General features: G+C 48.0%; 1 protein-coding gene and 1 long non-coding RNA gene across 4 annotated transcripts in view; one reads left to right on the top strand and one right to left on the bottom strand.

Moving 5' to 3' along the window:
- Positions 1-5,339: 5,339 nt before the first annotated feature.
- On the bottom strand, positions 5,340-13,130 carry ccn2a (cellular communication network factor 2a). Its single transcript, XM_073028463.1, has 5 exons — positions 12,972-13,130; positions 12,224-12,446; positions 11,028-11,279; positions 10,538-10,749; positions 5,340-6,490 (listed from the first exon to the last, which is right to left on the bottom strand). Exons 1-5 carry the CDS (start codon positions 13,032-13,034, stop codon positions 6,191-6,193), a joined length of 1,050 nt encoding a protein of 349 aa, XP_072884564.1. The 5' UTR covers positions 13,035-13,130; the 3' UTR covers positions 5,340-6,190.
- A 3,461-nt stretch (positions 13,131-16,591) lies between these two features.
- The window catches only part of LOC140715921 (uncharacterized), a 54,419-nt gene continuing 43,217 nt past the window's right edge, over positions 16,592-27,793 (top strand). For 2 of the 3 annotated variants that reach the window (XR_012096217.1, XR_012096218.1), the window contains exon 1: positions 25,256-27,152. This is a non-coding gene — a long non-coding RNA (uncharacterized lncRNA). Of the gene's footprint in view, positions 19,067-25,255; positions 27,153-27,793 lie in introns of those variants that run through there. The other variant, XR_012096219.1, reaches the window with a different exon arrangement.

Below are 27,793 nucleotides of genomic sequence, written 5' to 3' on the forward strand. Positions count from 1 at the left end.
TATATATATATATATATATATATATATAATAATTAAATAAGTAGTGCAGAAAAAAGTAGTGAGATAGTGTTTATGGGTTCAATGTCCATTCAGAAATCAGATGGCAGAGGGGAAGAAGCTGTTCCTGAATCGTTGAGTGTGTGCCTTCAGGCTCCTGTACCTCCTTCCTGACGATAACAGTGAGAAGCGGGCACGTCCTGGGTGGTGGGGTCCTTAATGATGGACGTCGCCATTTTGAGGCATTGCTCCTTGAAGATGTCCTTCAAGGAGGCTGGTGCCCATGATGGAGCTGACTGAGTTTACAGCTCTCTGCAGCTTACTTCGATCCTGTGCAGTAGCACCCCCCCCCCACTCCTCCCCATACCAGTCCACGATTCAATAAAATATGAAAAGTAGGGACAGTAAAAGTAGTTCAGACTTGAATTTCATGATGGTGGGTTCACTTTGGCAGCTGGAAGGATAGATATAAGGGAATGGCTAATACGCGGGGGGGGGGGGTATAATTTTAAGGTGTTTGGAGGAAATTATTGAGGTGGAGAATGGATATCAGAGGGAGGTTTTTTTTGACCCGGAGTGAGTATAACGCCCTGCCATGTGTAGAGGCAGATACGTTAGGGCCATGTATGAGGCTCTTAGATAGGCCCATGAATGTAAGAAAACTGGAGGGCTATGTGGGAGGGAATCGTTTGCAGGGCGTCCCAACCTGCGGTCTTCAGGGCCCTCAGTTAACGGTAGGGGTCGATGGCATAAAAATGGCTGGGAACCCCTGCATTGGACTTATTTTAGAATTGGTCAAAGGGTCAGCACAACATGAAGGGCTGAAGGGCCTGTGTTTACTTAATGTACAATAGGCCCTTCAAGCCCAACACCCAGCAATCCCCCGATTTAACTCTAGCCTAATCACGGGACAGTTTACAATGACCAATTAACCTACCGACCGGTATGGCTTTGGACTGTGGGTGAAAAGCGAAGCGCGCGGGGTCACGGGGAGAAACTTCTTACAGCCAGTGGCGGGAATTGAACCTACGTCGTCTGTACCGTAAAGCGTTGCTAACCACTATGGTACCGTGCTGCCTTGATATATATTCTAGGCCAATGGCCAGTTAAGAACAGCTTGTGACCCAGACCATTAGAAACAGGCTAAAATACATCACGTTTCTGAACTTCTAGGGAGACGTTCCTGATGCTTGTGACAAGAGACAAATCGTAAGAAGTATTGTCTTGGGACAAGAGCAATAGTTTCAAAGTTCAAAGATCAAAGTCCATTTATTATCAAAGTGTGTATACATTATACAAATTTGAGATTCATCTCCTAACAGGAACCACAAGATTGTATAATGCATACATAGTTTGATAATAAATGTACGTTGAACTTTGAAAATTTTGCTCTTGTCTCAAGACAGTACTTTTAAAAATTTGAATCTGTTTGTTGCTTTTTCCCTGAAGGTGATAATTACGAGATACCTTTGCGACTACCTCAAATGACTGCTTTTCCTCTGGGAAGTCTTCACAAACGTGATCGTAACCTATGAATTAATTTTCAAGGATTCTACAATGCATGTTCTCAATATTACTTATTTGTTCTTGATATTACTTCGTATTGGCACAGATTGTCCTTTGTCGCTTGTGTATAGTTTTTTTACTGATTCTCTTGTACTTCTTTGACCCAGAGTCTCCCAAGGAACTCCATCTTTGTGAAAAGCATCCTTGAAGACCGTGTCAGGGATCTGGAGCAGCAGCTGGATGACCTTCGGCTTGGACGGGAGAGTGAGGAGGTAATCGATCAGAGTAACAGGGAAGCAGTCACCCCCCACCAAGTTGCAGGAGGCGGGCAGCTGGGTGACTGTCAGGAGAAATGGAAACGTGAATAAGCAGTTAGTGCAGAGCACCCCTGTGGCCATTCCCCTCAAAAATAAGTATACCGTTTCGGACACTGTTGTGGGGGGGGGGGGGGGCGACCTCCCATGGGAATGCCTCAGAGACCAGGTTACTGGCACAGGTTGAGTCGGTGGTGAGGAAGACAAATGCAACATCAGTATTCATTTCAAGAGGTCCGGGATACAAGAGCAGGGATGTGATGCTGAGGCTTTATAAGGCATTAGAGAGGCTCCACCTTGCGTATTGTGAACAGTTTTGGGCTCCTCATCTAAGAAAAGATGTGTTGAGTTTGGAGAGGGTTCAGAGGAGGTTTCATGAGGACGATTCCAGGAATGAAAGGGTTATCATAAGAGGAATATTTGACAGCTGTGGGTCTAAACTCGCTGGAGTTTAGAAGGATGAGGGGGGATCTCATTGAAACCTTTCAAATGGTGAAAGGCTGAGACAGAGTAGATGTGGAAAGGATGTTTCCCATGGTGGGGGAGTCTAGGACAAGAGGATACAGCCTCAGGATAGAGGGGCGCCTATTTAAAACAGAGATGCAGATAAATGTCTTTAGCCATAGGGTGGTGAATTTGAGCAATTTTTTAAAATCACAGGCAGCTGTGGAGGCCGGGTGGTTGGGTGTACTTAAGGCAGAGATTGATAGGTTCTTGATTGGACACGGCATCAAAGGTTACGGGGATTAGGCCGGGATGGGGCTGAAGAGGAGAAAACAAGGATCAGTCGTAATTGAATGGCAGAGCAAACTCGATGGGCCAAACGGCCTAATTCTGCTCCTATGGTCTTATACGCACTCTGGTGTAGGCAGCTTGTCAAAAGAGGCAATCGAGCCAGCCGGGGGAAGGATACCTGAGGGCAAAGACTTTTACTACAGGAAAGTTTTTGGTGGATGAGCAGATCATCTCTGCAGCCTGCGCAGAAGAGGCTCTTTCCTGATGGCATATTAAACTGGAAGAGGTTCGAGAGCTTCGGAGAGACCAGGAACCAATGAATAGGCTTGCCTGTTCTGCCAGGATGCACATACTTTGGATTTGTGTTCCAAATTGATGAAAAGGGTTCATAAGGAGATCTATGCCTTCCTAAAAGAAAATATTGTCTGCTTTGTTTATGTAGTGCTACACTCTTTATATATCTGGAAAAAAAAACTTCTCGTATCCTCAGCTTAACTTCATATCTCAACTTTTTTCTCCTTATGTTGGGTTTTAAAAGTTTCACAATCTTTTAACTCCTCATTATTTTTTGCTATATTATAGGCCCTCTCTTTTGCTTTTACGCTGTCTTTGACCTCCCTTGTCAGCCACAGTTGCCTCACCCTCCCCTCAGAATACTTGTTCACCTTTGAGATGTGCTCTGTCCGATACTGAGGGATCGTGCAGGGCACGCCAGGACGCCAGCCTGGCAGGATTTTCGGCTGAACTTTATTGATAAACCCTGCCCGTACATCACGTTAACTCCTCCCGTGTGGGGGTGGCTAACTGAGTGGCACGGGAACAGCACTACCAGAACAGAATGTACCTATCCTGCATCTTCCGACTCCCAGTCTCTTCTGATTGTCCCAGAGGGAGAGATCATCTCGTTTACCCAGGGGGCGATTTAGGAAGAAGGCTTGCATTTAAGCCTCAGGGTATTTCACAGTGTTTTATAGCCAAAATAGTCGTTCTGATGTGTGGTTATTGTTGGAAGTGCGATGGCCAATTTGCACGTGGTAAAGGACAAGCAGGTAATCAGGAGCATTGGTTTGGAGTTTTTTGCCAAGAGCTATCATGGTCATGGAAAGTCCATGATCGCCCATGTCATACGACATGGCACATCATGAACGGACGATTGGTTAGGAGATTAATTGTGGCCAGGGTATTTAAGGCAGTTGCCCTGTACTTCACGGAGCTGTGGTCTTACTTGAAGACACCTCACGGTGCCAGAGTGCCAGGATCAGTCCTGTCTGTGTGGAGTTTGCACGGTCTCCCTGTAACTCTCAGGGTTTCCTCCCGCATCCTCGGTGGGTTCACTATGGCGGCAGTGAGGCACGGATCGATCCAGAACTCATCTAAAGTCCAGTGGAAATGTCAGTGACATTATGAAATCTCAGTTGCGATGCTGCCCCTCTGCGGATCCGAACGGTGATGCTCCTGTTGTAAGGGGTGGAGCCATCACGAGCATGGACACTGCTTATGGATCGTGATCACAGTACCTTTGTAGCTCTGAGCCATGCAACTGAGAGCACCTCGAGACCCCCTTTAGATCAGGAGCTCCCAACCTTTCTTATGCCACTGACCCCCACCATTAACCGAGGGGTCCGTGGACTCCAAGTCGGGAAGCCCTGCTCTAGATATTGTGACACTATCGGAACCCGTTGGGATTCTACCGATCAGCGCCACGCTGAGCCTAGAATGAATAGTGGTCCCTTTGAACCTGGTATGATATTTAACAGGATCACGTTAGCTCTGTTTTCCTGATCGTGCAAATGAGCACTAAGGAGGAAACGGGAGGGGAATGCATAAACTTTGTAAACAGGTTACATACATTCTACAATCATAAACTTCATTGATATTTAATCTCTCTGCTTGTATCTACTTTACAGTCTGCGGCATTCATAAGACACTGAGCAGAATTAGGGCATTTGGCCCATCGAGTCTTCTCTGCCATTCCATCGTGGCTGATCTATTGCCCCTCTCAACCCCATTCCCCTCCTTTTTTTGCCCACAACCTTTGCCCCACTTACTATTCAAAAACCTATCCACTGCCACTTTAAAGGAACCCTCATGACTTGACCTCCACAGCCGTCTGCGGTAAGGAATTCCACAGATTCACCACCCTCCGGCTAAAAGAAATTCCTCGTCTCTGTTCCAACACCTCCTATTCTGTCCGGGTATCCTCCAACCTGACGGCACAAACATCGATTTCCCTTAAAGGCAAACAAATTCCCTCCCCCCCTCCCCATTCTCCACTCTGACTTCTACTTCTTCTCACCTGCCTATTACCTCCCCATGGGTCCCCTCCTCTCCTATCGGATTTGTTCTTCTCCAGCCCTTGACCTTTCCCACCCGCCTGGCTTCACCTATCACCTTCCAGCTAGCCTCCTTCCCCTCCCCCCCCCCCCCCATCTTTTTTTATTCTGGCTTCTTCTCCCCTCTTCCTTCTCGGCCCTGAAGAAGGTCCTCCGCCCAAAACGTTGACTGTTTATTCTTTTCCATAGATGCTGCCTGGCCTGCAGAGTCCCTCCCAGCATTTTCTGTGTGCTGCTTTAAATATTCAGTAGGTTTCAATAAAATTCATCTCCCCCCCTGCCCCCCCCCCCCCCGCCCCAACCATGTTTCAATTACAGGTCCAGAGTGATCAAATGCTCCTCATATATTAACCCTTTCATTCAGATTTATAATCAGTGCCTGGCAGAATAACAATGTCAGCCCAACACTTTTATTTACTCATTGTGCTTTATGTCAACAGAAATAAGACATTCGTAGAAAAATAGAATTTTATTCTAAAAAAAAAATGCAGCAAATATTTACTTCTTTTCCAAACTTACTGAAACAGTTTCAATAACAGCCTACCATCAAAACACTTTGCGAGAATATAAATTACAGTAAAAAAAACTGTACACATATTTACACTAATCACTCGGCAACCTTAAAAAGAATGCTTTCTTGCGAGTCGAGTTAGGGTTTCATGCAAGATCGGAAGCGATTGCATGGCATACGGCATGTCAAAAGTCAAAAAGGAGCGAAACTGAATCGTATTCAGATACAAGTAGTCGGCCACGGCTTAGTTAGGCTCAATAACGCGGTTCTAACACTTATCCATGGTCATTACTTCAGGGATCTGACATCAGTGATCCTCGATTTTACCAGTGTGCACTAAGAGTACAGGGTGGCGGAGTTGTGGGGGGGGGGGGGGGGGTTGGCTGTAAGCCTCATTCACAAGACTCTCAAATCCTCCAGCAAGATGAAGATTAACATGCTCCACCTAGCTCAGCGTCAATCGCAAAGCTTTGCAGAGCTCTGATCCTTCACAGGTTGTTCATTCATCATTAGGTCAGGCCTAGACTGCGCTGTGAGCTATTAAGGTACAGATATTTATAATTTGGACCAATTTAAACCTGGGGAGCTTAGAAATTTCTCTCTCCCATTATTGATGTAGAAATCTGCATTTTAAAACACTTCACAGAAGGATAATGACGAAAGCAAGAGCTTGCAGGTAGTCATCTATCCTTGTAATCTGAATAAAAGCAATCTAATAACTGCTGGAGTTATTTGCCTCCAGGTGGAGTTTAGAAGGGCTCCTGGAGCCAGTCAATAGCTAGAGGCCAAAGCTTCTATGTGGCATAGTCACCAATCATTCTCCTGTAATAGGTCGACAAGAAGATGTCATTGTCAGACGGGCAGTCATGGTGGCAGGAGCAGGTCTTGATGAACATCATCTTCCGCTTGATGAGGTCTCCTTCTGGACATTTGAACTCTACGTGCAGAGTGGCGGTGGAATGAGGGGTGCAGCACCTGCCGTCGGTGCAGACTCCACAGAACTTGGGCCGATAGGATCGCGTGCTGGTGCAGCCAGAGAACTCGAACTTCATCGACTTGAACGGCCTCGGAGTACGGACGCACTTTTTGCCTTTCTGTGGGGGCAGGAGGAGACGAAGCTTTAATGACTTATTGGGAAATTATACCTCAGCTACCTAGAGCAGCTTAACGGAAGAAACCCAAAAGGACATAGAATAGTCCAGCACAGTCCAGGCTCTTTGGCCCTCAGCGTTGGGAGTGAGTCATCGTTTGAATAGGAGAGCAGGGTGGGAAAAACTTCAAGTCTCCTTGTGAGTGAGCCAATAAAAAGAAAGGAGATGCAAGCGGAGAGGCCACAGTTGGACTGGGGCAGTGTTAGAGTGGCCCGGCTTTGGCAAGCGCAGGTTCAAGTAAGTTTCTAGTATTTTCCCCCTCTGCTAGCGAATAGCTGTTGGGCTGAGAATGGACCCCAGAGTTATTGATATGTTCGTTGCGTGAGACGTGGGAACTTTGGGAGGTCTCCGCTCTCCCTGCTAACTACACGACGGGCACTGGGCAGCAGCACCTTAGAGGTGTCGAGGGGCTGGAACTGCGGCTCAGTGACCTTCAGCTCAGACAGCAGGATGTGGAGGTGATGGATAGGGCCGACCATCTCTCCACGGCTCCTAAGCTGCAGAAGGCAGGTACCCGAGTGACCGACTGGAGAGGGAAAGGGAATAGGCAGCCAGTGCAGAGTACCCTGTGGCCATTCCCTGCAACAGTAAGTATACCAATTTGGATATTGTTGGGGTGGGGGGGGGGAACGTCTCGTAGGGAGCAGCCACAGTGGTCAGGTCTCTGGTACTGAGTCTGGCTCTGTGGCTCAGGAGGGATGGGTGGTGGTGGGGGTGGGGGGGGAGAGAACGAGAGTGAAGTAGTAATGGTTGATTCCATTGTTAAGGGAGCAGATAGGAGAATGTGTGGATGTGATTAAGACACACACAGATGGTTTGTTAGCTCCCAGGGATGCCTCAGATCAGGCCCACAGCATTCTAAAGGAGGAGAGCGAACAGCTGGAAGCCGTGGTATGTGTTGGCTCCAACGTAGGTAGGAAATCCTGAAGAGAGAATATAGGGAGTTAGGCAGAAAGCCGAAATACAGGACTTCCAGGATTGCTGCCTCTGCCACGTGCCAGTGAGGGCAAGAACGGGATGATCAGTGGGAGGCTGTGGAATTAGCGCCGGGAGCAGGGTATCAGATTTCTAGATCACTGGGATCTCTTTTGGGGAAGATATGACCTGTACAAAAAAGGATGGGTTACCACCAGAACCCAAAGGGGACCAATATCCTTGTGCACAGGTTTTCTAGAGCTGTTGGGAGGGGCTTTAAACTATCTGGGCAGGGGAATGGGAACCAGAAAGATAGGGATGAGGATGGGGCAGTATGCAAGTAGACAGGAGAGATCCTAAATGGGTTTTTTTGTATCTGTATTCATTTGCTATACAGAAATAGAGTCTACAGATGTGAGGAAATGCAGCAGAAAGTCATGGACTCTAGATTAGAGAGGAGGTGTTTGCCATTCTGAGGCAAATCATGGTGGATAAATCCCCAAGGCCTGACAAGGTGTCCCCTTGGACCCTGTGGGAGGCAAGGTCAGAAGTTGCAGGGGCCCTAGCAGAGGTATACAAGCCATCCTTAGCCAAAGGACTGGAGGATAGCCAATGTAGTTCCACAGCTTAACAGAAGTTCTAGGAACGTTGTCTCGTTTTTTTTAACTGCATTGCATTTGTGGTTTCTAAATGACAATAAACTGAATCTGAAATTATCGGCCGGGGAGCCTGACACCGCTGGTGGGAAAGTTATCGGAAAGTATCCCACGGGACTGGATATGAGTATTTGGATATACGGGGATTAATTAGGGATAGCACGGCTTTGCTCGTGGCAGGTCATGTGTAACCAATCTTAGTTTTTTTTTGAGGAGGTTACTAGGAAAGTTGATGTTGTCTACAAAGCTTCCAACAAGGCCCCACATGGGAGGTTGGTCAAGAAGGTTCAGGTGCTTGGCAGTCAGGATGAGACAGTACACCGGATTAGACACTGGCTCTGCGGGAGAAGCCAGAGAGCGGTAGAAGATGATTGCCCCTCTGACCGGAGTCCTGTGACTAGTGGATTGCTGGGTCCTTTATTTTTTTGTCATCTATTTCAATGATCTGGATGAACTGGATCAGCAAGTTCACAGGTGACACCAAGATTGGGACTTTAGTGGACAGCGAGGAAGACCATCAGAGCTTGCAGCAGGATCTGGACCAGCTAGTGAAACGGGCTGAAAAACGGCAGATGGAATTTAATACAGCAAGTGCAAGGTTTTGCACTTCGATAGGACAAACCAAGGTACACAGTGAATGGTAGGGATCTGGGAATACAGATCCACAATCCCTTGAAAGTGGTGTCACAGGTAGATAGGATTATAAAGAAAGCATTTGGCATATTAGCCTTCATAAATCAATATACTGGGTACGGGGGGGATGGGATGGGATGCTGAAGTTGTATAAAGTGCCGGAAAGGCCTCATTTGGAGGATTGTGTGCCGTTTTAGTCACCTACCTACAGGAAAGGTGTAATTAAGAGTGAGAGTAGAGAGAACATTTACAAGGGTTTTGCTGGGTTTGGAGGACCCAAGTTATGTGTAGGCCTTCGTTAGTCTTGATAGACCATGGATTTGCGCCTTGGAAAGTTTCCAGGGCGCAGGCCTGAGCAGGGTTGTATGGGAGACCGGCAGTTGCCCAAGCTGCAGGTCTCCCCTCTCCACAACACCGATGTTGTCCAAGGGAAGGGCATTAGAGGACCCAAGTGATAGGGAAAAGTCAAATGGGTAATGACCTTATACCCTAGAGTGTAGAAGACTGAGGGAAAATTTGATAGAGACGCACAAAATTATGAGGGATATAGATAGGATACAGGCAAGCAGGCTTTTCCCACTGAGGGTGGGTGGGACTAGAACTAGAGGTCATGGGTCAAGGGTGAAAGGTGAAATGTTTAAGAGGAACATGAGGGGAATCTTCTTCACTCAGAGGGCGGTGAGAGTGCGGAACGAGCTGCCGGCAGAAGAGGTGGATGTGGGGTCAATTTCAGCACACCAGAGAAATTCAGACAGGTACATGGACGGGAGGGGTACAGAGGGCTGTGGTCTGGGTGAAGGTCGATGGGACTAGGCCGATCAATGGCCGGAGGGCCTGTTTCTGTGATGTAGTGCTCCAAGACTCTAGATGCAAGGCATAGTGAGACTATGAAGAAGGAAAGGCGGATGATACAGCAAATAAAAACACAAAATGCTGGCAGAACTCAGCAGGCCAGACAGCATCTATGGGAGGAGGTAGTGACGATGTTTCGGGCCAAAACCCTTCATCAGGATGATGCGGCAACCTTTTTTGTGTGTACAGCTGCCACAATGCTGCAAATTTCACAACATACATCAGAGATAACAAAACCCGATTCTGACTTGGTGTCAATTTACCTCTAATGATGCAAACTTTGTAATTTTCACTATTGGGTCCAATTAACTTTGCTGGTTTATGGAAGTTTTTTCTGCATCACTTTGCTTTCACGTTCCCCCCTTTTCATCAACTTCGGGGTGTGGGGGGGGGTTATGGGTGTTGCAAAAACATTGCTTACTAAAAAGGTTCAGAAGAGCTTTTTGTGTCGGACGAGACACCCGCAAATTTTTAAAAACTATGAATGCATCTTCCATCACATCCCAACGACGGTGGCAGTAGCAGGGGATACTCCTCTGTTATGGGACTTCTGTGCTCACTGGTGTTTAGAAGAGTGTCACTGAAACTCATCGAATGTAGAAAGGCCTAGACAGAGTGGATATGGAGAGGGTCTTTCCTACAGTAGGGGCGTACAGGGCCAGGGGGCGTCCCTTTAGAACAGAGACGAGGAGGAATTTCTTTAGCCAGAAAGTGGTGAATCTGTGGAATTCATTGCCAAGCTGTTGGGTACATTTAAGGTGGAGGTTGACAGGTTCTTGATTAGTAAGGGTGTCAAAGGTTATGGGGAGATGGGGTTGAGAGGGATAATAGATTAACCTTGACGCAACGGCGGGGTCGAATGGGCTGATTATGCCTTATGGACAGGAGAAGCTGTTCCACTGGAATTTTTTTTTTGGGGGGGAGCCGTGAATACCTTGATGCTTTTCCCGAAGTTGGTGTTGCAAGGCCGGACCATACACAGTCTGCTCTGCTTCTCCAGTCGACACTTCCTGTTGTCGGTGGTCACGCGGGTGGAAATCCCCAATCCACACGACTTCGAGCAGGCAGTCCAGTCAGTGGTTTGGACAATGCAGTTGTCGCGGACTTGGCTCGAGTCAGGTCCGAAAACAGCTTCCTGCCTGTAAACTGAAAGTTTGGGAAGCAGAAATGGTCAAGAAACCTCCTTATGGACACGGGGAATATACTTGTGTGGGAAGTGCGTTTACGGAAGTCAGTCAAGGGCAGTTCGGTGCTAAATCTCCTCCTGTCACATCACAGTAGCTAGCTAGCTGCCCGTTGCTGATTTTGCGGTCGAAGTTGGAAGTCTGACGCTGCCTCATAACTCTGCCGACAAACGCTCGCTTACGCACTCGACGTTTACGAGCCGCATTTCTGCGACTGGAGATCAAAGGGTCAATGCTCACCCGCCATGGCCGCGTTGAAGGGCGAGTGGTCACGAGGCTTGTCGCAAACCCACTCCTCGCAGCACTTTCCGGGGATCTTGATCCGCCTGGGCGCCGGACAGTCCGGGCTGGGCAGGCGCACGTCGTCACTGCAGAAGGGGACGCAGCCGATCGCTCCGTCCATGCAAGTGCACTGGTATTTACAACTCGGCTGGAAGGTCTCCCCGCTCCGGTATATCACCCCTCCCAGGTCGCAGGTTGCGCCTTCCCTGGCTGAGGGGCAGATCAGAAACAAGACACTCGAGTGAAAACTCGCCGAAACATCAACCCGTTGCTTTTAATATAAAAGAGATGGCAGACAAAAATAACCTTCAACAACAACAAAAAAAAAACTCGATAAGGGCGAATTGTTAATCGAATTACTTGCCCTCCTCAAAATCTGTCGAAAGCCGCTAGTACTTATTCTCAAACCCGAGAAAGACTGCAGGTGCTGGAAACACACACACACACACACACACACACACACACACACACACACACACACACACACACACACACACACACACACACACACACACACACACACACACACACACACACACACACACACACACACACACACACCTGGAGGAACTCAGCAGGTCAGGCAGCATCTATGGAAAAGAGTAAACAGAATTCTAGCATCTTCCCTCTCAGACCTGATGACGGGTCTCGGCCCGAAACGTCTATTTCCATCGATGCTGCCTGACCTGCTGGGTTCCTCCAGCGTTTTGTTAGTGTGTAGCTCTGGATTTACCCTTGTATTAACAACTTTACAAGTGACTCGGACCATTGCGCATTCAAGTCCCAGCCTGCTGTCAGAAGCCTACACGCGGTTTAAAACTTGACGCTCCCGCCCTGAGCGCTGCATTGTCGGGTACCCCCCCCATCCCTGAAGTGGAGACTCATTCCGAGTCACCAGCGGGTCTGGGGAGGATCTCAGCGGGGGTCGGTGCCGGGTTTCGGCCGAAAGGTCGGCAGTAACCTTTCCTCCCGCAGAGTTCCCCATCAGATCGTTCGGTGTCCTCCCCCTATACCCTCCCACTCCCGGAGATCTCCCGGCTCTGTATGCGTGAATAACCAGGATTATATCGTCATTATCGCATTGCTGCCGGTGGAATGGCTACCCTGCCACAGTTAGGGCCCCCGGAGCGCGGGCGGGCGAGGGGGCGCCTTACCCAAGCAGATGCCACTTCGCTGGTTGGCGTGCGCGGGCAGATCGCAGTAGAGCCCCTTGTGCAGGTCGCACGGCAGCCGGGGGCCGCACTCGTCGCCGAGCTGCTGCGCGCAGACTTTGCAACAGCCGCAGCCGTCCATCAGCAGGCTCACGCCGGCCGGGCAGCGCACTGGCTCCGGGGGGCACCGGCAGGGGAACGCGCACTCCTCGGCCGCGGCTCCTGTCTGAACGAAACAAAAAAACACAGAGCAAAGGTCAAGACAATTACACCGGGCCCTTTACACACGACCGCTAGGCAGGGTCACAACTTGCACAGATTCTCGCTTGTGCATATTTCACGAATCATCCATTTTCTGGGTATTTAAAATAGTAAAATTTAACATTTTTTGCAGGCCGGTCAAGAGAATGAATCTCGGGGCAGTATATGGTGATATGCACCGCCTTCGACAATAAGTTTACTTTGAATCCCGTTCTAGTTTAGCGAGACACCAAACGAGGAGGCTGTGTAAATGCGCAACCCCGCCCGCCGATCAGCTTCCTACAACATCCCCGAAACCGGCGTCCACCGGTCCAGAGGCAAGGGTGAGATTCAGCCGGGGCGCTTGCTCCCCACCCCCGAGGGCGCTTTAAACGACCGGACGGAGCTTCAGCGCGTCGTGTGGGGGGGGGGGGGAAATCCGGGGGTCGAAACCTTGGGGCCATCTCTAGCATCCAAGCGCCCGCGGAGACTGCCCGGTGTGCAGACTTACCCAGGACAGGACGAGGACCAGAGCCAAGCCCCGGGCGAGCCGCGCATCTACTCCGCCGGGCATTTTTTATTTTTGCTTTACCGACAGCTCCGCGTTTTAAAGCCCAACGTCGCCGAAATTCTCCCAACTCTCGAGAGCCGAGCCGTGCTGAAGGCTCGGGTGGTTCGGCGGCTGTTTAAATAAGCGCGGAGAGGGCGGGTCGACCGCAGAATGACATTCCTGAGCGGTCAGATGTGCACAGATCCCTCCGGCATGCTTTCAATTCCTGACTCCCAAAAGCCGGACCAAAAATAGTTTTATTTTTATTAATGAAAATAAAACCACTTTAAAAGACCTCGAACTTTAAAAGAAATATCAGACTGGCTTTCAAAGTCAACCGGGCGTTGGATCAAGGGAGTTGTGATGGAGTATGCAGCAAAAGGAACAGGTTCCGCTGGGGGAAATGGGAACCCTTTGATGGGAAGATGAGGGGAGTTTTGGCGGAGCATCGGCGCAGATGTGATGGGCCGACTGATTCCCTCCTGCTGCACAGGTCCGCGATTGAACTGGCGCGCTGTAACCCATTTATATCTTGGAATAAAGACGGTACAGTTCTGACGAAGGGTCTGCGGCCTGAAACAGCTTCTCCTTCCACAGATGCCGCCCGACCTGCTGAGTGTTTCCGCCGTTTTCCCTTCTAACGCTGCAACTCTACAAAACGCTGGTTCGGCCTCACCTGGAGAGCGGGTGGCCCCCCGCTGTAGGAAGGAGAGGGAGGATTTGGAGAGGGCGCAGAATGGTGCTTGGTTTCGAGGGCACGTGCTATCACTGGACAAACTCCGGTTGTTTTCTCTGGAGCGCCCGAGGCCGGGGGGGAGATCTGAAAGGCGCAGATGGAGTAGACCTCAGGCTCAGTCTTAGACCTTAGTCCTGGCGAAGGGTCTCGGCCCGAAACGTTGACTGCTCCCTTCCACGGATGCTGCCCGACCTGCTGAGTTCCTCCACATGTTGATTTGACCACAGCATCTGCAGTGCACTTTGTGTTTAGAGCAGACCTCTGTTTCCCAGGGTTGGAAGGTCTAATACCAGAGGGCATTGAAGCTGAGAGGGGGTAGGCTCGGGGGATGTGAGGGGCAAGTTTTCTACTCAGAGAGTGGTGGATGCCTGGTCTGGTGGTAGAGGCAAATACATTAGAGGCTTTTAGGAGTCGTGTGGATAAGCACATGGACGTAAGGAAGATGGAGGGATATGGACATTGTGGGTGTCTTCGATTTGCTTTTTAGCTGGTACAGCACAACACTGTGGGCCAAACGGCCTGTTCCTGTGCTGTACAATTCTATGTTCTCTGTAACTGCTGATTTCCAACATCTGTCATTTTTCTAATTTATTTTCAGAAGTGTCCTAACACCAGTATTGGGGCGACATCGCACATAAAATGCTGGGGGGTGGGGGGGGGGGTGGGGGGACTCAGCAGGCCAGGCAGCATCTGTGGAGAAAAGTACAGTTGACGTCTGACACTGGACTCTGAGAGATCTCGGCCCGAAATGTCGACTGTACTTTTTCCCCTCGGATGCTGCCCGGGCTGCCGAGTTCCGCCAGCACTGAGTGTGCGCTACTTGGATTTCCAGCATCCGCAGATGTTCTCTTGTTCGTGATTGGGGGCAGCGCGGTAGCTTAGCGGTTAGCGCTCTGCCTTACAGCGCCTGCGATGTGGGTTCAGTCCCCGCCACTGTCTGTCAGGAGTTTGTACTTTACCGCGGCGACCGCGTAGATTTCCTCCGGGTGCCCCAGTTTCCTCCTACAGTCCGAAAGTAGGTTAATTGGTCACGTGGGGTGTAATTGGGTGGCAAGGGGGCTCATATCAGGTTGTATCTCTAAATTAAATTAAAATTATTAATAAGATGCCCATACCTTTAAGTTTGAACAATTCAGATACGCAGTACACAAATGCTGTCTCACGTAAAATTTGCCCAATTAATAAAAAAGGGTAACATTCAAATGCAGATATACACTCACACGCTTCTTTATTAGGAACCTCCGAAACCTAATAAAGTGGCCACCGAGTGCATGTTCATGGTCTTCTGCTGCTGTAGCCCGTCCGCTTCAAGGTTCAATGTGTTGTGCATTCAGAGATGCTCTTCTGCACACCAGTTTTAACGGATCTCTATTTGGGTTACTGTCGCCTTCCTGTCAGCTTGAACCAGTCTGGCTATTCTCCTTTGACCTCCCTCATTAACAAGGCATTTTTGCCCGCAGAACTGAGTGAGCTTTGTTTTCTTGCATCATTCTCTGTAAACTCTAGAGATAGCTGTGCGCAAAAATCCCAGGAGATCAGCATTTTCTGAGATACTCAAAGCACCCCGTCTGGCACAAACAATCACTCCATGGTTAAAGTCACACAGATCAGATTCTTTTCCTCATTCTGACATTTGGCCTAACCAAGAATTGAACCTCTTGACCATGTCTGCATTTCTTTATGCATTGAGTTGCTGCTACATGATTGGCTGATTTGATATCTACATTAACAAATAGGTGTGCAGGTGTACATCATAAAGTGGCCCCTGTGTGTATGCTGCTTTACACAAAGAGTTCCTAAAATCTCTGATTTGATTGCATCATAAATTGATATGGTTTAATTATTACTAGGTTTAAATCTCTGTTTAAAAACAACGTGGTTGGTTCACGAGGAGATTTATTTCTTCTCGAGGAAAATTCTGGAGGAACTCAGGCAGTGTCATGGAGGGGAATGGACAGTTAAATTTTTTTCTGTTGAGATCCAGTCTTAATGAAGGGGCTCATTCTAAAATGTCAATCGTCTATTTCTCCCCATAGATAGATAGATAGATAGATAGATACTTTATTCATCCCCATGGGGAAATTCAACATTTTTTCCAATGTCCCATACACTTGTTGTAGCAAAAACTCATTACATACAATACTTAACTCAGTAACAATATGATATGCATCTAAATCACTAACTCAAAAAGCATTAATAATAGCTTTAAAAAAAAGTTCTTAAGTCCTGGCAGTTGAATTGTAAAGCCTTAGGTTGACCTCTTCATCCTGTCTGAGGAGCATTGCATCGACAGTAACCTGTCGCTGAAACTGCTTCTCTGTCTCTGGATGGTGCTATGTAGAGGATGTTCAGGGTTTTCCATAATTGACCGTAGCCTACTCAGCACCTTTCGCTCAGCTACCGATGTTAAACTCTCCAGTACTTTGCCCACGACAGAGCCCGCCTTCCTTATCAGCTTATTAAGACGTGAGGCGTCCGTACCCATTCTTATAAAGTTCAAGGTAAATTTATTATCAAAGTACAGTACATATATGTCACCATATGTAACCCTGAGATTCATTTTCTTGCAGGCCTGCTCAATAAATCTTTCATAGACTAATGACTATAATAGAATCAATGAAAGACTGCATCAACTTAGGTGTTCAACCAGTGTGCAAAAGACAACAAGCTGTGTACATTTTTAAAAAGAAACTAATAATAATAATAAATAAGGAATAAATATGGAGGACATGAGATGAAGAGTCCTTGAAAGTGAGTCCACAGGTTGTGGGAACTTTTCAGTGATGGGGTGTGTGTCTGTTCAAGAGCCTGATGGTTGAGGGGTAATAACTGTTCCTGAACCTGGTGGTGCGAGTCCTGAGGCTCCTGTGCCTTTTCCCTGACGGCAGCAGCGAGAAGAGAGCATGTCCCTGGGTGGTGGAGATCCCAGGTGGTGGTTGCTGCGATGACAAGGTGAGGAAGCGGTGGAAGATAAGAGGAAAGTATATGGTAATTGGTAGGACCCTTAGGAGTATTGATGGAGCGTGGCATTTTGGAACACAATTCCACAGCTCCCTGAGGTTCACAACACACGTGGATTTAGATGTAAGTGTGTACAACGTGCTTGCCTTGATTGGTCAGGGCACTAAGTATAAAAGTTGGCAGATCATGTTGAAGTCATATAAATATTTGGGTAAGGCACATGAAGAGTTTTGCATCAAGATATGGAGGCTACGCTACAGGGAGGATTTGGAGAGTGTACAGAAGAGGCTCACCGGGATATGGGAGACAAAAAAGATTCTGCAGATGCTGGAAATCTTCAGCAATGCACACAAATGCTGGAAGAACTCAGGAGAAGAGGTCTGGTACTTTTTTCCCAAGTGGGTATAGCTTTAAGGTGAGACGGGTAACGTTTAAAGGAGATTTAGGAGATCAGATTTTATTCCTTGGAACACAGAAGACTGAGAGGAAATTTGATTGAGGTAAACAAAATTGTGAAGGGTATAGATAAGGGTAAATGGGAGCAGGCTCTTTTCCCCCACTACAGCTAGAGGTCAGGGGTTAAGGGTGAAAGTTGAAAAGTATAAGGGGAACATGAGGGAAAACTTCTTAACTCAGAGGGTTGTGAGAGTGTGGAACGAGCTGCCAGCACAGGTGGTGCATGTGAGCCCGATCTCAATGTTTAAGAGAAGTTTGGATAGATACATGGACGGTCGGGGTATGGAGGGTTATGGTCCTGCTGCAGGTCAACGGGTGTAGGCAGTTTAAATGGTTCACCACCTACTAGATGGGCTGAAGGGCCTGTTTCTGTGCTGTACTTTTCTATGACCATGGTTCTATAAGATTTTTGGAAGGTGGAAGCAGACATGATAAGGCATTATCAGAGAGACTGCATAACGAGCAGGTAATCGAGGGATACAGACCACATGCAGGCGGATGAGATTCATTTGGATTGACATCATGGTCAGCACAGACATCGTGGGCTGAAGGGTCTTGCTTATGTGTGTATTTCTCTATTTATCGAGATACAGAGTGGAATGATTAATTCTGGCGATTCGAGCCACACCCACCCAGAAATCCCCCAATTTAACCCCAGTCCAATCACAGAACAATTTACAAAGACCAATTCACCTACCAGCCGGTACGGAGGAAACTCCACACGGTCACAGGGAGAACGTACAAACTCTTACAGGCAGCGGCGGGAATTGAACCCCGGTCCCCGGTACTGTAAAGCGTTGTGCTAACCACTATGCTACTGTGCCCCCCCATTCCTTAAAGCTTCTACGTCGAATTGCTTCCATGGTTTTATGGTTAGTTCGCCCAAAGCTGGGCTCCACAGATGAGCAAGGAGTTTCAGGTGTATCAATACATAGATATTTACAGTCTAGCGTATCATGTAAGCAACCAGCGTTGCAGGGAGGTGTCAATAAATAACCCAAGGCCCAAGGAGAACATTGGAGTAATAATGAACAAGTTAAAAGTTGAGAGGCTTGGACTAATCAAATTCGCTACTAATGGAAGAACCAGAGGGAGTGGTTTAAGTTGCTTGAGTTTACACTGAAGTTGGAAACTACCCAGTCTACTCGGTTGGTCAACACAGGTGCTCTACACAGAGCCAAGCCAATGCCCCTGGTATAGAGGCCCTGATTATCTAGTTGCTACATTCGTGAGGTTACGTCATTGGCACCAGTCCTCCCGAAATAGACGCTCTATTCTGAGATCTGTAATGGGGAAAATATTACCAGGCAGACAGAGGAAAAGACTCGAGGACGTGCTCAAAGCTTCCTTGGAGATATGCAACGTCCCCACCAGGGATCCCTGGCTCATGATCACTCGAAATGGAGAAGAAGCCAGCTGTTGGTGTAATGGCATAAGAACATAAGAAATTGGAGCAGGAGTCGGCCATCTGGCCCGTCGAGCCTGCCCCGCCATTCAATAAGATCGTGGCTGATCTGTCCATGGACTCATTTCCACTTGCCTGCCTTTTCCCCATAACCCTTAATTCTCTTACTATGCAAAAGCTATCCAATCTTGTCTTAAATATGTTTACAGCATCTGCACTGGATTTCCAGGCGAGTTGCCCCAGGTTCGAATCCGGCCGGTTCCTCGCACGCTTTCCACTCGTGCTGGGATGAGCGTCGAGCTGGCAACCCGACCTCGTGAAACAGACACAAGTGTCAAACAAACGGCAAAGTTGCCGCCCGACGCGCCGGAAAGGAAAGGCTACAAAGTGGTGAAGGAGCATTCAGGATTGTTTTGTGAACCCTGAGACCATGCGTTGAGAGCACACAAGAGACCCAAGTTGGCGATGGAAGAAACACATCATCAACTCTTTACGAGGGTAAGGTGGCAGGTCTGGCTTCCCCATTAATTACTTTCACAGCTTGGCTGTCACAGAACTACTCATTAAATACACTTGTTTACCTCTCAGCTTCTTCTTCCTGAAAAGCAGGAGGGAAGATAATTACAGGCAATCACCGATATACGGTGGACCATAAATAAGAGGCCGGACAGATTTAATGATAGGAAAGGAAATGACTATATTTGTTTTGCTGCAGAACACTGGCTTCAAAAACAATAGAATATTTGACAAAGCACAGGAGCTGTTCCAAACCAGCGCCAGAAAGTCTTCCAGGCCTCTTGTTGTTTTGGAAAGCAGGGATCAGGGAGAGGGGGAGAGAGAGAGAGAGAGAGAGGGATAGAGAGAGGGGGGAGAGAGAGATAGAGAGAGGGAGGGAAAGAGATGGAGGGAGGGAGGGAGAGAGAGAGAGGGAGAGAGAGAGGGAGAGAGAGATAGAGAGAGGGAGAGAGAGATAGAGAGAGGGAGAGAGAGAGGGAGAGAGAGAGGGGGGAGAGAGAGAGGGAGGGAGGGAGAGAGAGGGGGGAAGAGGGAGACATAGAGAGAGGGTGAGAGAGGGAGGGAGAGGGAGAGAGAGAGAGGGAGGGAGAGGGAGAGAGGGAGGGAGAGAGAGTGAGTCAGAGAGAGAGGGGAGGAAGAGGGAGACAGAGAGAGGGTGAGAGATGGGAAGAGAAAGAGAGATGGAGGGAAAGAGAAAAAAGAAGGATTGGGAGAGAAGATAGATGGGGAGAGAAAGGGAGGAGGAGAGAGGTGGAGAGAGAGAGGGGAGAGAAAGAGATAGAGGGAGGGAGAGAGTGAAAGAGAGGAGAGAGGTGGAGAGTGGGATGGGGAGAGAGGGAGGAGGAGAGAGAGGGAGGGTGAGAGAGAGGGGAGAGAAAGAGGTTCAGAGAGAGGGGAGAGACAGAGATAGAGGGAGGGAGAGAGGGAAAGAAAGGAGAGAGGGATGGGGAGAGAGGGAGGGTGAGAGAGAGGAGAGAGAAAGAGGTTCAAAGAGAGAGGGAGAGAGAGATGGAGAGAAAGGGAGAGGGGGAAGAGAGAGAGAGTTACTGATACAATGAAGAGTTAAACAGTTACTGTTGTTCAAGTTTGTCATTTTTATTGTTGCCCAGAATAAAATCTTTGGAGGACAGATGTTTCGGGATCATATTGCAGAACAGCACATGAGAGTGTGTGAGAGATTGAGGTAGATAGATATGGGGGGGGGGGGGAGAGAGAGGGAGAGGGAGAGAGAGGGAGATGGAGAGAGAGAGACAGAAAGAGAGAGAGAGCGAGATGGAGAGGGAGAGAAATACACACACAAAATGTTGGAGGACCTGAACAGGTCAGGCAGCATGTATGGAGAGGAAGACCCCAGAGAGAGAAGGAGATAGAGAATATTCTGAAGGAATTTACCACTTGTTTGGTGGGATTGTATTGCATTTAGCAGGTTCTAACTGATGAAACTATATTGCACAGGTTTGTTTTCCCTCTACGTTACACCATTAGGGATACTGTGCTTCAGCTTTCTCACTGCATTCTGAACATTCCACACAGCCTTGTGGTTTTGTATATTTGCCAGCATTTGCTTCCTAACAAACATAAGCCGTATCACGATTCCCTGGGCACAGTAACATACACATTACATGGGAAATCTTAATATTTACAAGTCGGGCATTTTTTTGCCGAGACTCAATAATATTTACGTGGGAGCTTATCTTTTACATTGTAAATAAATCAGGCCATATTTTCCTTTTTATGTGTTGGCGTAAGGAGCACCATTAGAGGGCGCAGGACATCCCGCAGTGAGAGCAACGATTTATCTCACGCAGATGGATCAGTGGCTTCTTAATACACAGCGTTCAAATCAAATGGATCAATTTAATATCGGAGAATGTATACAGTATACAACCTGAAATTCTCACTCGTCACAGATGTTGGCGAAACAAAATTGAACCATTTGAACATTTTTTTCTACTAATTTTAGCACATAGAGCAGAGAAGCACAGGGACGTGCCCTTTGACCCTTGATGTTGTGCTGAAGCAAACTATAATTAAAAGCCCTAACTGGACTCCTACCTTCCGCCTACACAAGGTTCACCTCCCTCCATTCTCCGCAGATGCACGCGCCTCTCCAAGAGACTCTTAAAATACTTCTTTGCATTTTGCTCTACTGTCATCGCACGCAGCGAGTTCCACCACACCCTGTGTAAAAAATGTGCTCGCACATTGCCCTTGAATTTACCACCCTCGCCATAGGTAGGCCTCCGTTAGTCTTGAGAGACCACGGATTTGCGCCTTGGAAAGTTTCCAGGGCGCAGGCCTGGGCAGGGTTTTTTTTTATGGGAGACCGGCAGTTGCCCAAGCTGCAAGTTTCCCCTCTCCGCGCCACCGATGTTGTCCAAGGGATGGGCATTAGGACCCATACAGCTTGGCACCGGTGTCGTCACAGAGCAATGTGTTGTTAAGTCCCCAAGGACACGACATGCTGCCTCAGCCAAGGCTCAAACTAGCGACCTTCAGATCACTGCATGACGGATAGTATTAGACATTGACCTGGGAGAAAGAAAGGTACCCGCTGTCTACTGTACCTATATCCCCCATAATCTGATAAGGTTTTACCAGATCTTTTGCAGAGTGGTTGTTTGTCAGTCATTGTGCATGTCTTTTCATTGATTCTATTGTATTTCTTTGTTCTATTGTGAATGCCTACAAGAAAGAGAATCTCACGGTAGTATATCGTGATATAGGCGTACTTTGGAAATCAGTTTACTTTGGACCTTGAGGTCTCCCCACTCAGCCTTCATCGCTGCAAGTAGCGTAGTGGTTAGCACACCGCTTTACAGCACACTCGACCTGGGTTCAATTCCCGCCGCTGTCTGTAAGGAGTTTGTACGTTCTCCCCGTGACCTTGTGAGTTTGCTCCGGGTGCTCCGGTTTACAGGACAGGCGACCCGGGTTCAATTCCCGCTGCTGCCTGAAAAGAGTTTGTACGTTTTATCTGTGACTGCGTGGGTTTCCTCCGGGTGCTCCAGTTTCCTCCCACAGTCCAAAGACGTACCGGTTGGTAGGTCAATTGTCCCGTGATTAGGCTAGCATTAAATCGGGGGATTGCTGGCTGGCACAGCTCAAAAGCTTGGAAGGATGTATTCCGCACTGTATCTCATTAATAATAATAATAAATACTTTATTGAATCTGAGTGGGAAATTACTTTGTTACAGCAGCAACATTTAAAAACACACGTAACAATAATAATAAAAATTAATAATGTTAGCTAATAATAAAGTACGTAATAGTAATATACAGAATAATAATTTACCAATGTGCAATAATATGCAATATATGAATAACAGTCCAAGTTTGTCCATCCTCTCTTCTAATCCAGACAGCATCCTGGTAAATATCTTCTGCATCCTCTCCAAAGCCTCCACATCCTTCCTATAATGGAGAGACCAGAATTTTAATGCGATGCTCCCGATGCAGCCCAACCAGAGCTTTCTAAAGCAGCAGCATATCTATTTTCTCAAAAATCAAACCTTGTTCCAGGCAAGTGGCCTCAGAATCATCGGTAAGGTTTCTTTTCTTACACTTTATTCCCAACCGACACTTGAGGCAGAAATTCTGCACAAATAAGATATAGGAGCAGAATTAGGCCATTTGGCCCATCAGGCCAGTTCTGCCGATTATCAATCATGGCTGATCCAATTTCCCTCTCAGCCCCAATCTCCTGCCTTCTCCCTGTATCCCTTCATGCCCTGACCAATCAAGAATCTATCAACCAATGACTTGGCCTCCATAGCGCCTGCGGCAATGAATTCCACAGCTTCACCACTCTCTGGCTAAAGAAATGCCTCCTCATCTTCATGCTAAGGCTATGTCCTCTGGTCTTAGACTCACCCACCATAGGAAACATCCTCTCCACATCCACTCTATCAAGGCCTCTCTACATTTGATGGGTTTCAATGAGCTTTCCCTTCATTCTTCTGAATTCCAGTGAGTGGAGGCCCAGAGCTATCAAACACACCTCATATGACAAGCCTTTCGGTCCCAGAATCATTTTCATGAACCTCCTTCGAACCCTCTCCAACGTCAGCACATACTTTCTTAGATAAGTGACCTAATCTGCGTGTTGGATGGGAAAGGTTCTGATGACGGAGTCATAGAGCACAACAGCGCAGAGATAAGCCCTTCAGCCCGCCTAGTCCATGCTCAACTAATAATCTGCCTAGACCCATCGAATTGCACCTGGACCACAGCTCTCCATACCCCTCCCAATCCATGTACCTACCCGCCGTGGCTATCCCTCGAGGTCGAGGCTGATGGTCTTTGTTCCGTTTCCACAGAGCGAAGATGCCTGTGCGTGTATTTGTTATCGTGTACTTGATGTTGCACTCCAAGAAGCACGCGATACTTCACAAACCAACTGATTCCAATGGCATGGAAACCACGACGACGGGAGCTGATGGATTTGTCGCAGCCTTCATCCGCCTTCACAGCCGTTGAGTTCGAAGCAACTTCGTCCGCCTGTTCCACCGTTGAGGTCTTGGTTGGATTGTTCTTTGTCAGGGACCTCACCCTCGACCTTACCGCCATGGGTGACCCTACCAGGAGCATAGCTCCAGACAGCATCGCTCTCGGGATCTCAGGACCACACAAGCTTCTCCACCACGACAAGGTGACAATCCACGGAGAAGGTACCTATCCAAATTTCTCTTAAATGTTGAAAACAAACTCACACCCAACACTGGCAGCTCGTTCCACACCTGCACGACCTTCTGAGTGAAGAAGTTCCTCCTCATGTTCCCCTTCAACATTTCACCTTTCATCCTTAACCCATGACCTCTTGGCCTTGACTCCTCCACCCTCATGGACAAGATGGACCGCCTGAGTAAATACTGTGGTGATTCTATTTGAAAAGTGAATCTAGAAGGGCCCTGCTTGGGTTCCAGCTCCCACCTGTGGCTCACTGGAATGGCTACCGAATCTAGGCCGACTGTCTTCTAACCAAGTTAACCCAAATCCAAGAAACTCGCAGTCAGGCCCCTTACACCTGCCCGATTGTGGCACAAACGAAAACAATGAGGCATCAGGTAGAACGGTTTCATCTCAAAAAAGGTTGGGGCTACCTTGTCGTAAACCTGGGTTACTTGGTATCTGCAAAAACTGTGTTGAGGTAGATGAGATGAAGAGACTGAAGTAACCATCAATTTTAAAATGGGGAGCGGGTTCACATAAGAGCATAAGAAACAGGAGCAGGAGTCGGCCATTTGGCCCGTCGAGCCTGCTCCGCCATTCAATAAGATCGTGGCTGATCTGGCCATGGACTCATCTTCACCTACCTGCCTTTTCCCCATAACCCCTAATTCCCCTACTATGCAAAAATCTATTCAACCTTGTCTTAAGTACATTTACTGAGGTAGCCTCCACTGCTTCATTGGACAGAGAATTCCACAGATTCACCACTCTCTGGGAAAAGCAGTTCCTCTTCATCTCTGTCCTAAATCTACTCTTGAGGCTATGTCCCCTAGTTCAAGTCCCCAGCCTCCTATCTTGCCTTATTGACATATCCCACGCTCAAAATGCTGGAGGAACACAGCAGGTCAGGCAGCATCTATGAAGAGGTCAACTGCATGCAGAGGAGGGAGAACCCTGGAGCAGTGGCACCAACGCGGACAGGGCCACCGGGTAACTCCTCGTGGCAAAAAGGGTGGCGCGTAGAATGCGGAGGGAGAAGTGGTCCATCGCATGTGAGTTTCTGGGGTTCTCAGAGGCTCTGAATCGAGAAACCTGAAAACGGATCCGGAGGCAAAGTGGCACGAGTGGGCCGCGAAGACAAGTTGCCAGAAAGGATGCATGGTCTCCGACTCTTTTGGAGGGCTGGAGAGATCGCGGGGGTGGGGGGGAGGCAACGAGAGAGAGAGAGTTTTGCTGAACTCCCCATCGAGGGGAAGATGTAAACCTCTTCAGGGCAGGCATGCCTCGAAGAGACGTTGCAGTCCAGTGGTACTGTAGTATCACCGGTGCCAAGCTGTATGGGTCCTAATGCCCTTCCCTGGGGCAACAGCGGTGCCGTGGAGAGGGGAGACTTGCAGCTTGGGCAACTGCCGGTCTTCCATTAAAAAAAGACCCTGCCCAGGCACGCGCCCTGGAAACTTTCCAAGGCGCAAATCCCTGGTCTACGGAGACGAGCGGAGGCTTGCAATATCACAAGCAAGAGAAGATCTGCAGATGCTGGAAATCCAAAGCAACACCCACAAAGTGCTGGAGGAACTCAGCGGGCCAGGCAGCAACATATCCCAGAGCTGGGAACGTTTGCTTAGTGTGGGAACTCTCTATCCGTGCAAAATAGAAACGCAGAGCCAACTCACCACTGGATGCCTTAAACTAATGAGTTATCAACACGAACTGCAACAGCATCATCAGATGCATTGCATATGTCTGGGAGCAGAAATAGACCATTTTCCTACTCAAATAATATCAGAGTGGATCTAATTTTAACCTCAAATTCTTTATTCCTGACTCCTGTGGTAACTTCCATCCTCATGTTTATTCAGAATCTATATACCTCAGCATTAAAATACTCAGTGACTATTTCCACTAAACTTTGACTCACACCCTATCAGGGAAGATTATTCAGTTCTCCCTGCATTTTTTCTCTTCCTCTTGTAGTGACCCCGTAGTTTTAAACACTGACCCACATCCTAAGAGCCAAATCACCTTAAGAACTTGTATATTTCAATTAAATACCCTCTACTTCTAGTAAAGATACAGACTAGCTTTATGACTAGCTAAAGATAAAGACTAGACATGTGCATCAACAAATACAGTGAAGTGCGCCGTGTGCATCAAATCAAATCAGCGGGGTTTGTGTTGGGCAGCCCGCAAGTGTTGCCACTCTTCCGGTGTGAACATAGCAAGTCCAAAACCCACTAACCCTAACCCGTACAGCTTTGGAATGCGGGAGGAAACCGGAGCACCCGGAGGAAAACCGTGTGTTCACGGGGAGTACGTACAAACTCCTCACAGAGAGCGTCGTAGGGCCGTAAAGAAAACTTCTGGCCCATCAACCTTCATGAGTCAAGGTATTGAGTGCGGGAGACGAGAAGTTCTGCTGAAAATGTACGAGACGTTGATGAGACCTAATCTCGATTATTGTGTGCTGTTGTGGTCATCTACCTACAGCAAAGATGTAAATAAGGTTGAAAGAGCGCAGAGAAATTTTTCAAGGGTGTTGCCAGATCTGGAGGTCCTGAGTTACAAGGAAAGATTGAATAGGTTAGGACTTTATTCCTTGGAACGTAGAAGATTGAGGGGAGATTTGATAGAGGTATACAACATTATGAGGGGTATAGATAGGGTAAATTCAAGCAGGCTTTATCCACTGAGGTTGGGTGGGACTACAACCAGAGGTCATGGGTTAAGGGTGAAAGGTGAAAAGTTTAAGAGGAACATGAGGGGAGCTTCTTCACTCAGAGGGTCATGAGAGTGTGGAATGAGCTGCCAGCACAAGTGGTGCATGCGAGCTCGATTTCAATGTTTAAGAGAGGTTTAAATAGATACATGGATGGTAGGGATATGGTCAATGGGAGTAGGCAGTTTAAATGGTTAATCACGGGCTAGATGGGCCAAAGGGCCTGTTTCTGAGCTGTAGTTTTCTATGACTATGACAGTGGCAGGAATTGAATCCAATAGGCGATCGCTGGCTCTATAATTGTGTTAAGCTAACCGCTACACCTCCCTGCTGCCTCAGTGTGTGTGCATGCGTTCAATATCTTAAAATCCTTCCTTTAATAAGGTGACTAATGTTGCACCCAATACTCTAGATGTGGATTTACAAATTCCCTACATAACGGACATAGCTTTCCTACTATGGACCAGACAATATTCAGGTTGTTCATCTTCGAATCTGAACGAACACACTACAGTTGTCATTATCTTCATCAAGACCCGCGCGGACGAGCGTGCGCCTTCGAGAGCATACCGGACATACCCAAACCCGAAGCCGTGGATGAACCAGGAGATTCACAATCCACTGAGGGCTAGATCCGTGGCACTCAAGACCGGTGACCCAGAACTAATCAAGAAGTCCAGGTAGGACCTACGGAGGGTTATTTTTAAGAGTGAAAAAACAATTCCGACCGAGGTTAGGGACACAATCAGGTGCATGTCAGTTCTGGCAGGGTTTGCAGGCCATTACTTTTTAAAAGGCAAAATCTAACATCATGAGTGGCTGTGATGCTTTGCTCGCAGATGAGCTCAACACCTTTTACGCACATTTTGAAAGGGAGAATAAAACTACCCCTGTGCGAATCCTCGCAGCAACCGGTGACTCTGTGATCTCTGTCTTGGAGGCCAATGTCAGAACATCCTTTGAGCGGGTGAACCCTTGCAAGATGTCGCGCCTGGTAGGACACTGAAAGCCTATGCCGACCAACTGGCAGGAGCGTTGAAGGCCATCTTCAATTTCCCACCGCTGCAGTCAGCAACTCCCACCTGCCTCAGTCATACCTGTGCCCAAGAAGAGCAGGGTGAGCTGCCTCAACATATCTCCCAGTGGCACTCACATCTACTGTGGATGATGTGTTTTTGGAGAGGTTGGCCATGGCCAGAATCAACTCTTGCCTAAGCAAGGACTTGGACCTGCTACAATTTGCAGGTTGATTCAGTCTCACTGGCTCTTCACTCGGCCTTACATCACCTGGACAATAGCAATACCGATGTAAGGCTGACAG

Source organism: Hemitrygon akajei, chromosome 24 (assembly GCF_048418815.1).
Source record: "Hemitrygon akajei chromosome 24, sHemAka1.3, whole genome shotgun sequence".
Classification (NCBI taxonomy): domain Eukaryota; kingdom Metazoa; phylum Chordata; class Chondrichthyes; order Myliobatiformes; family Dasyatidae; genus Hemitrygon; species Hemitrygon akajei.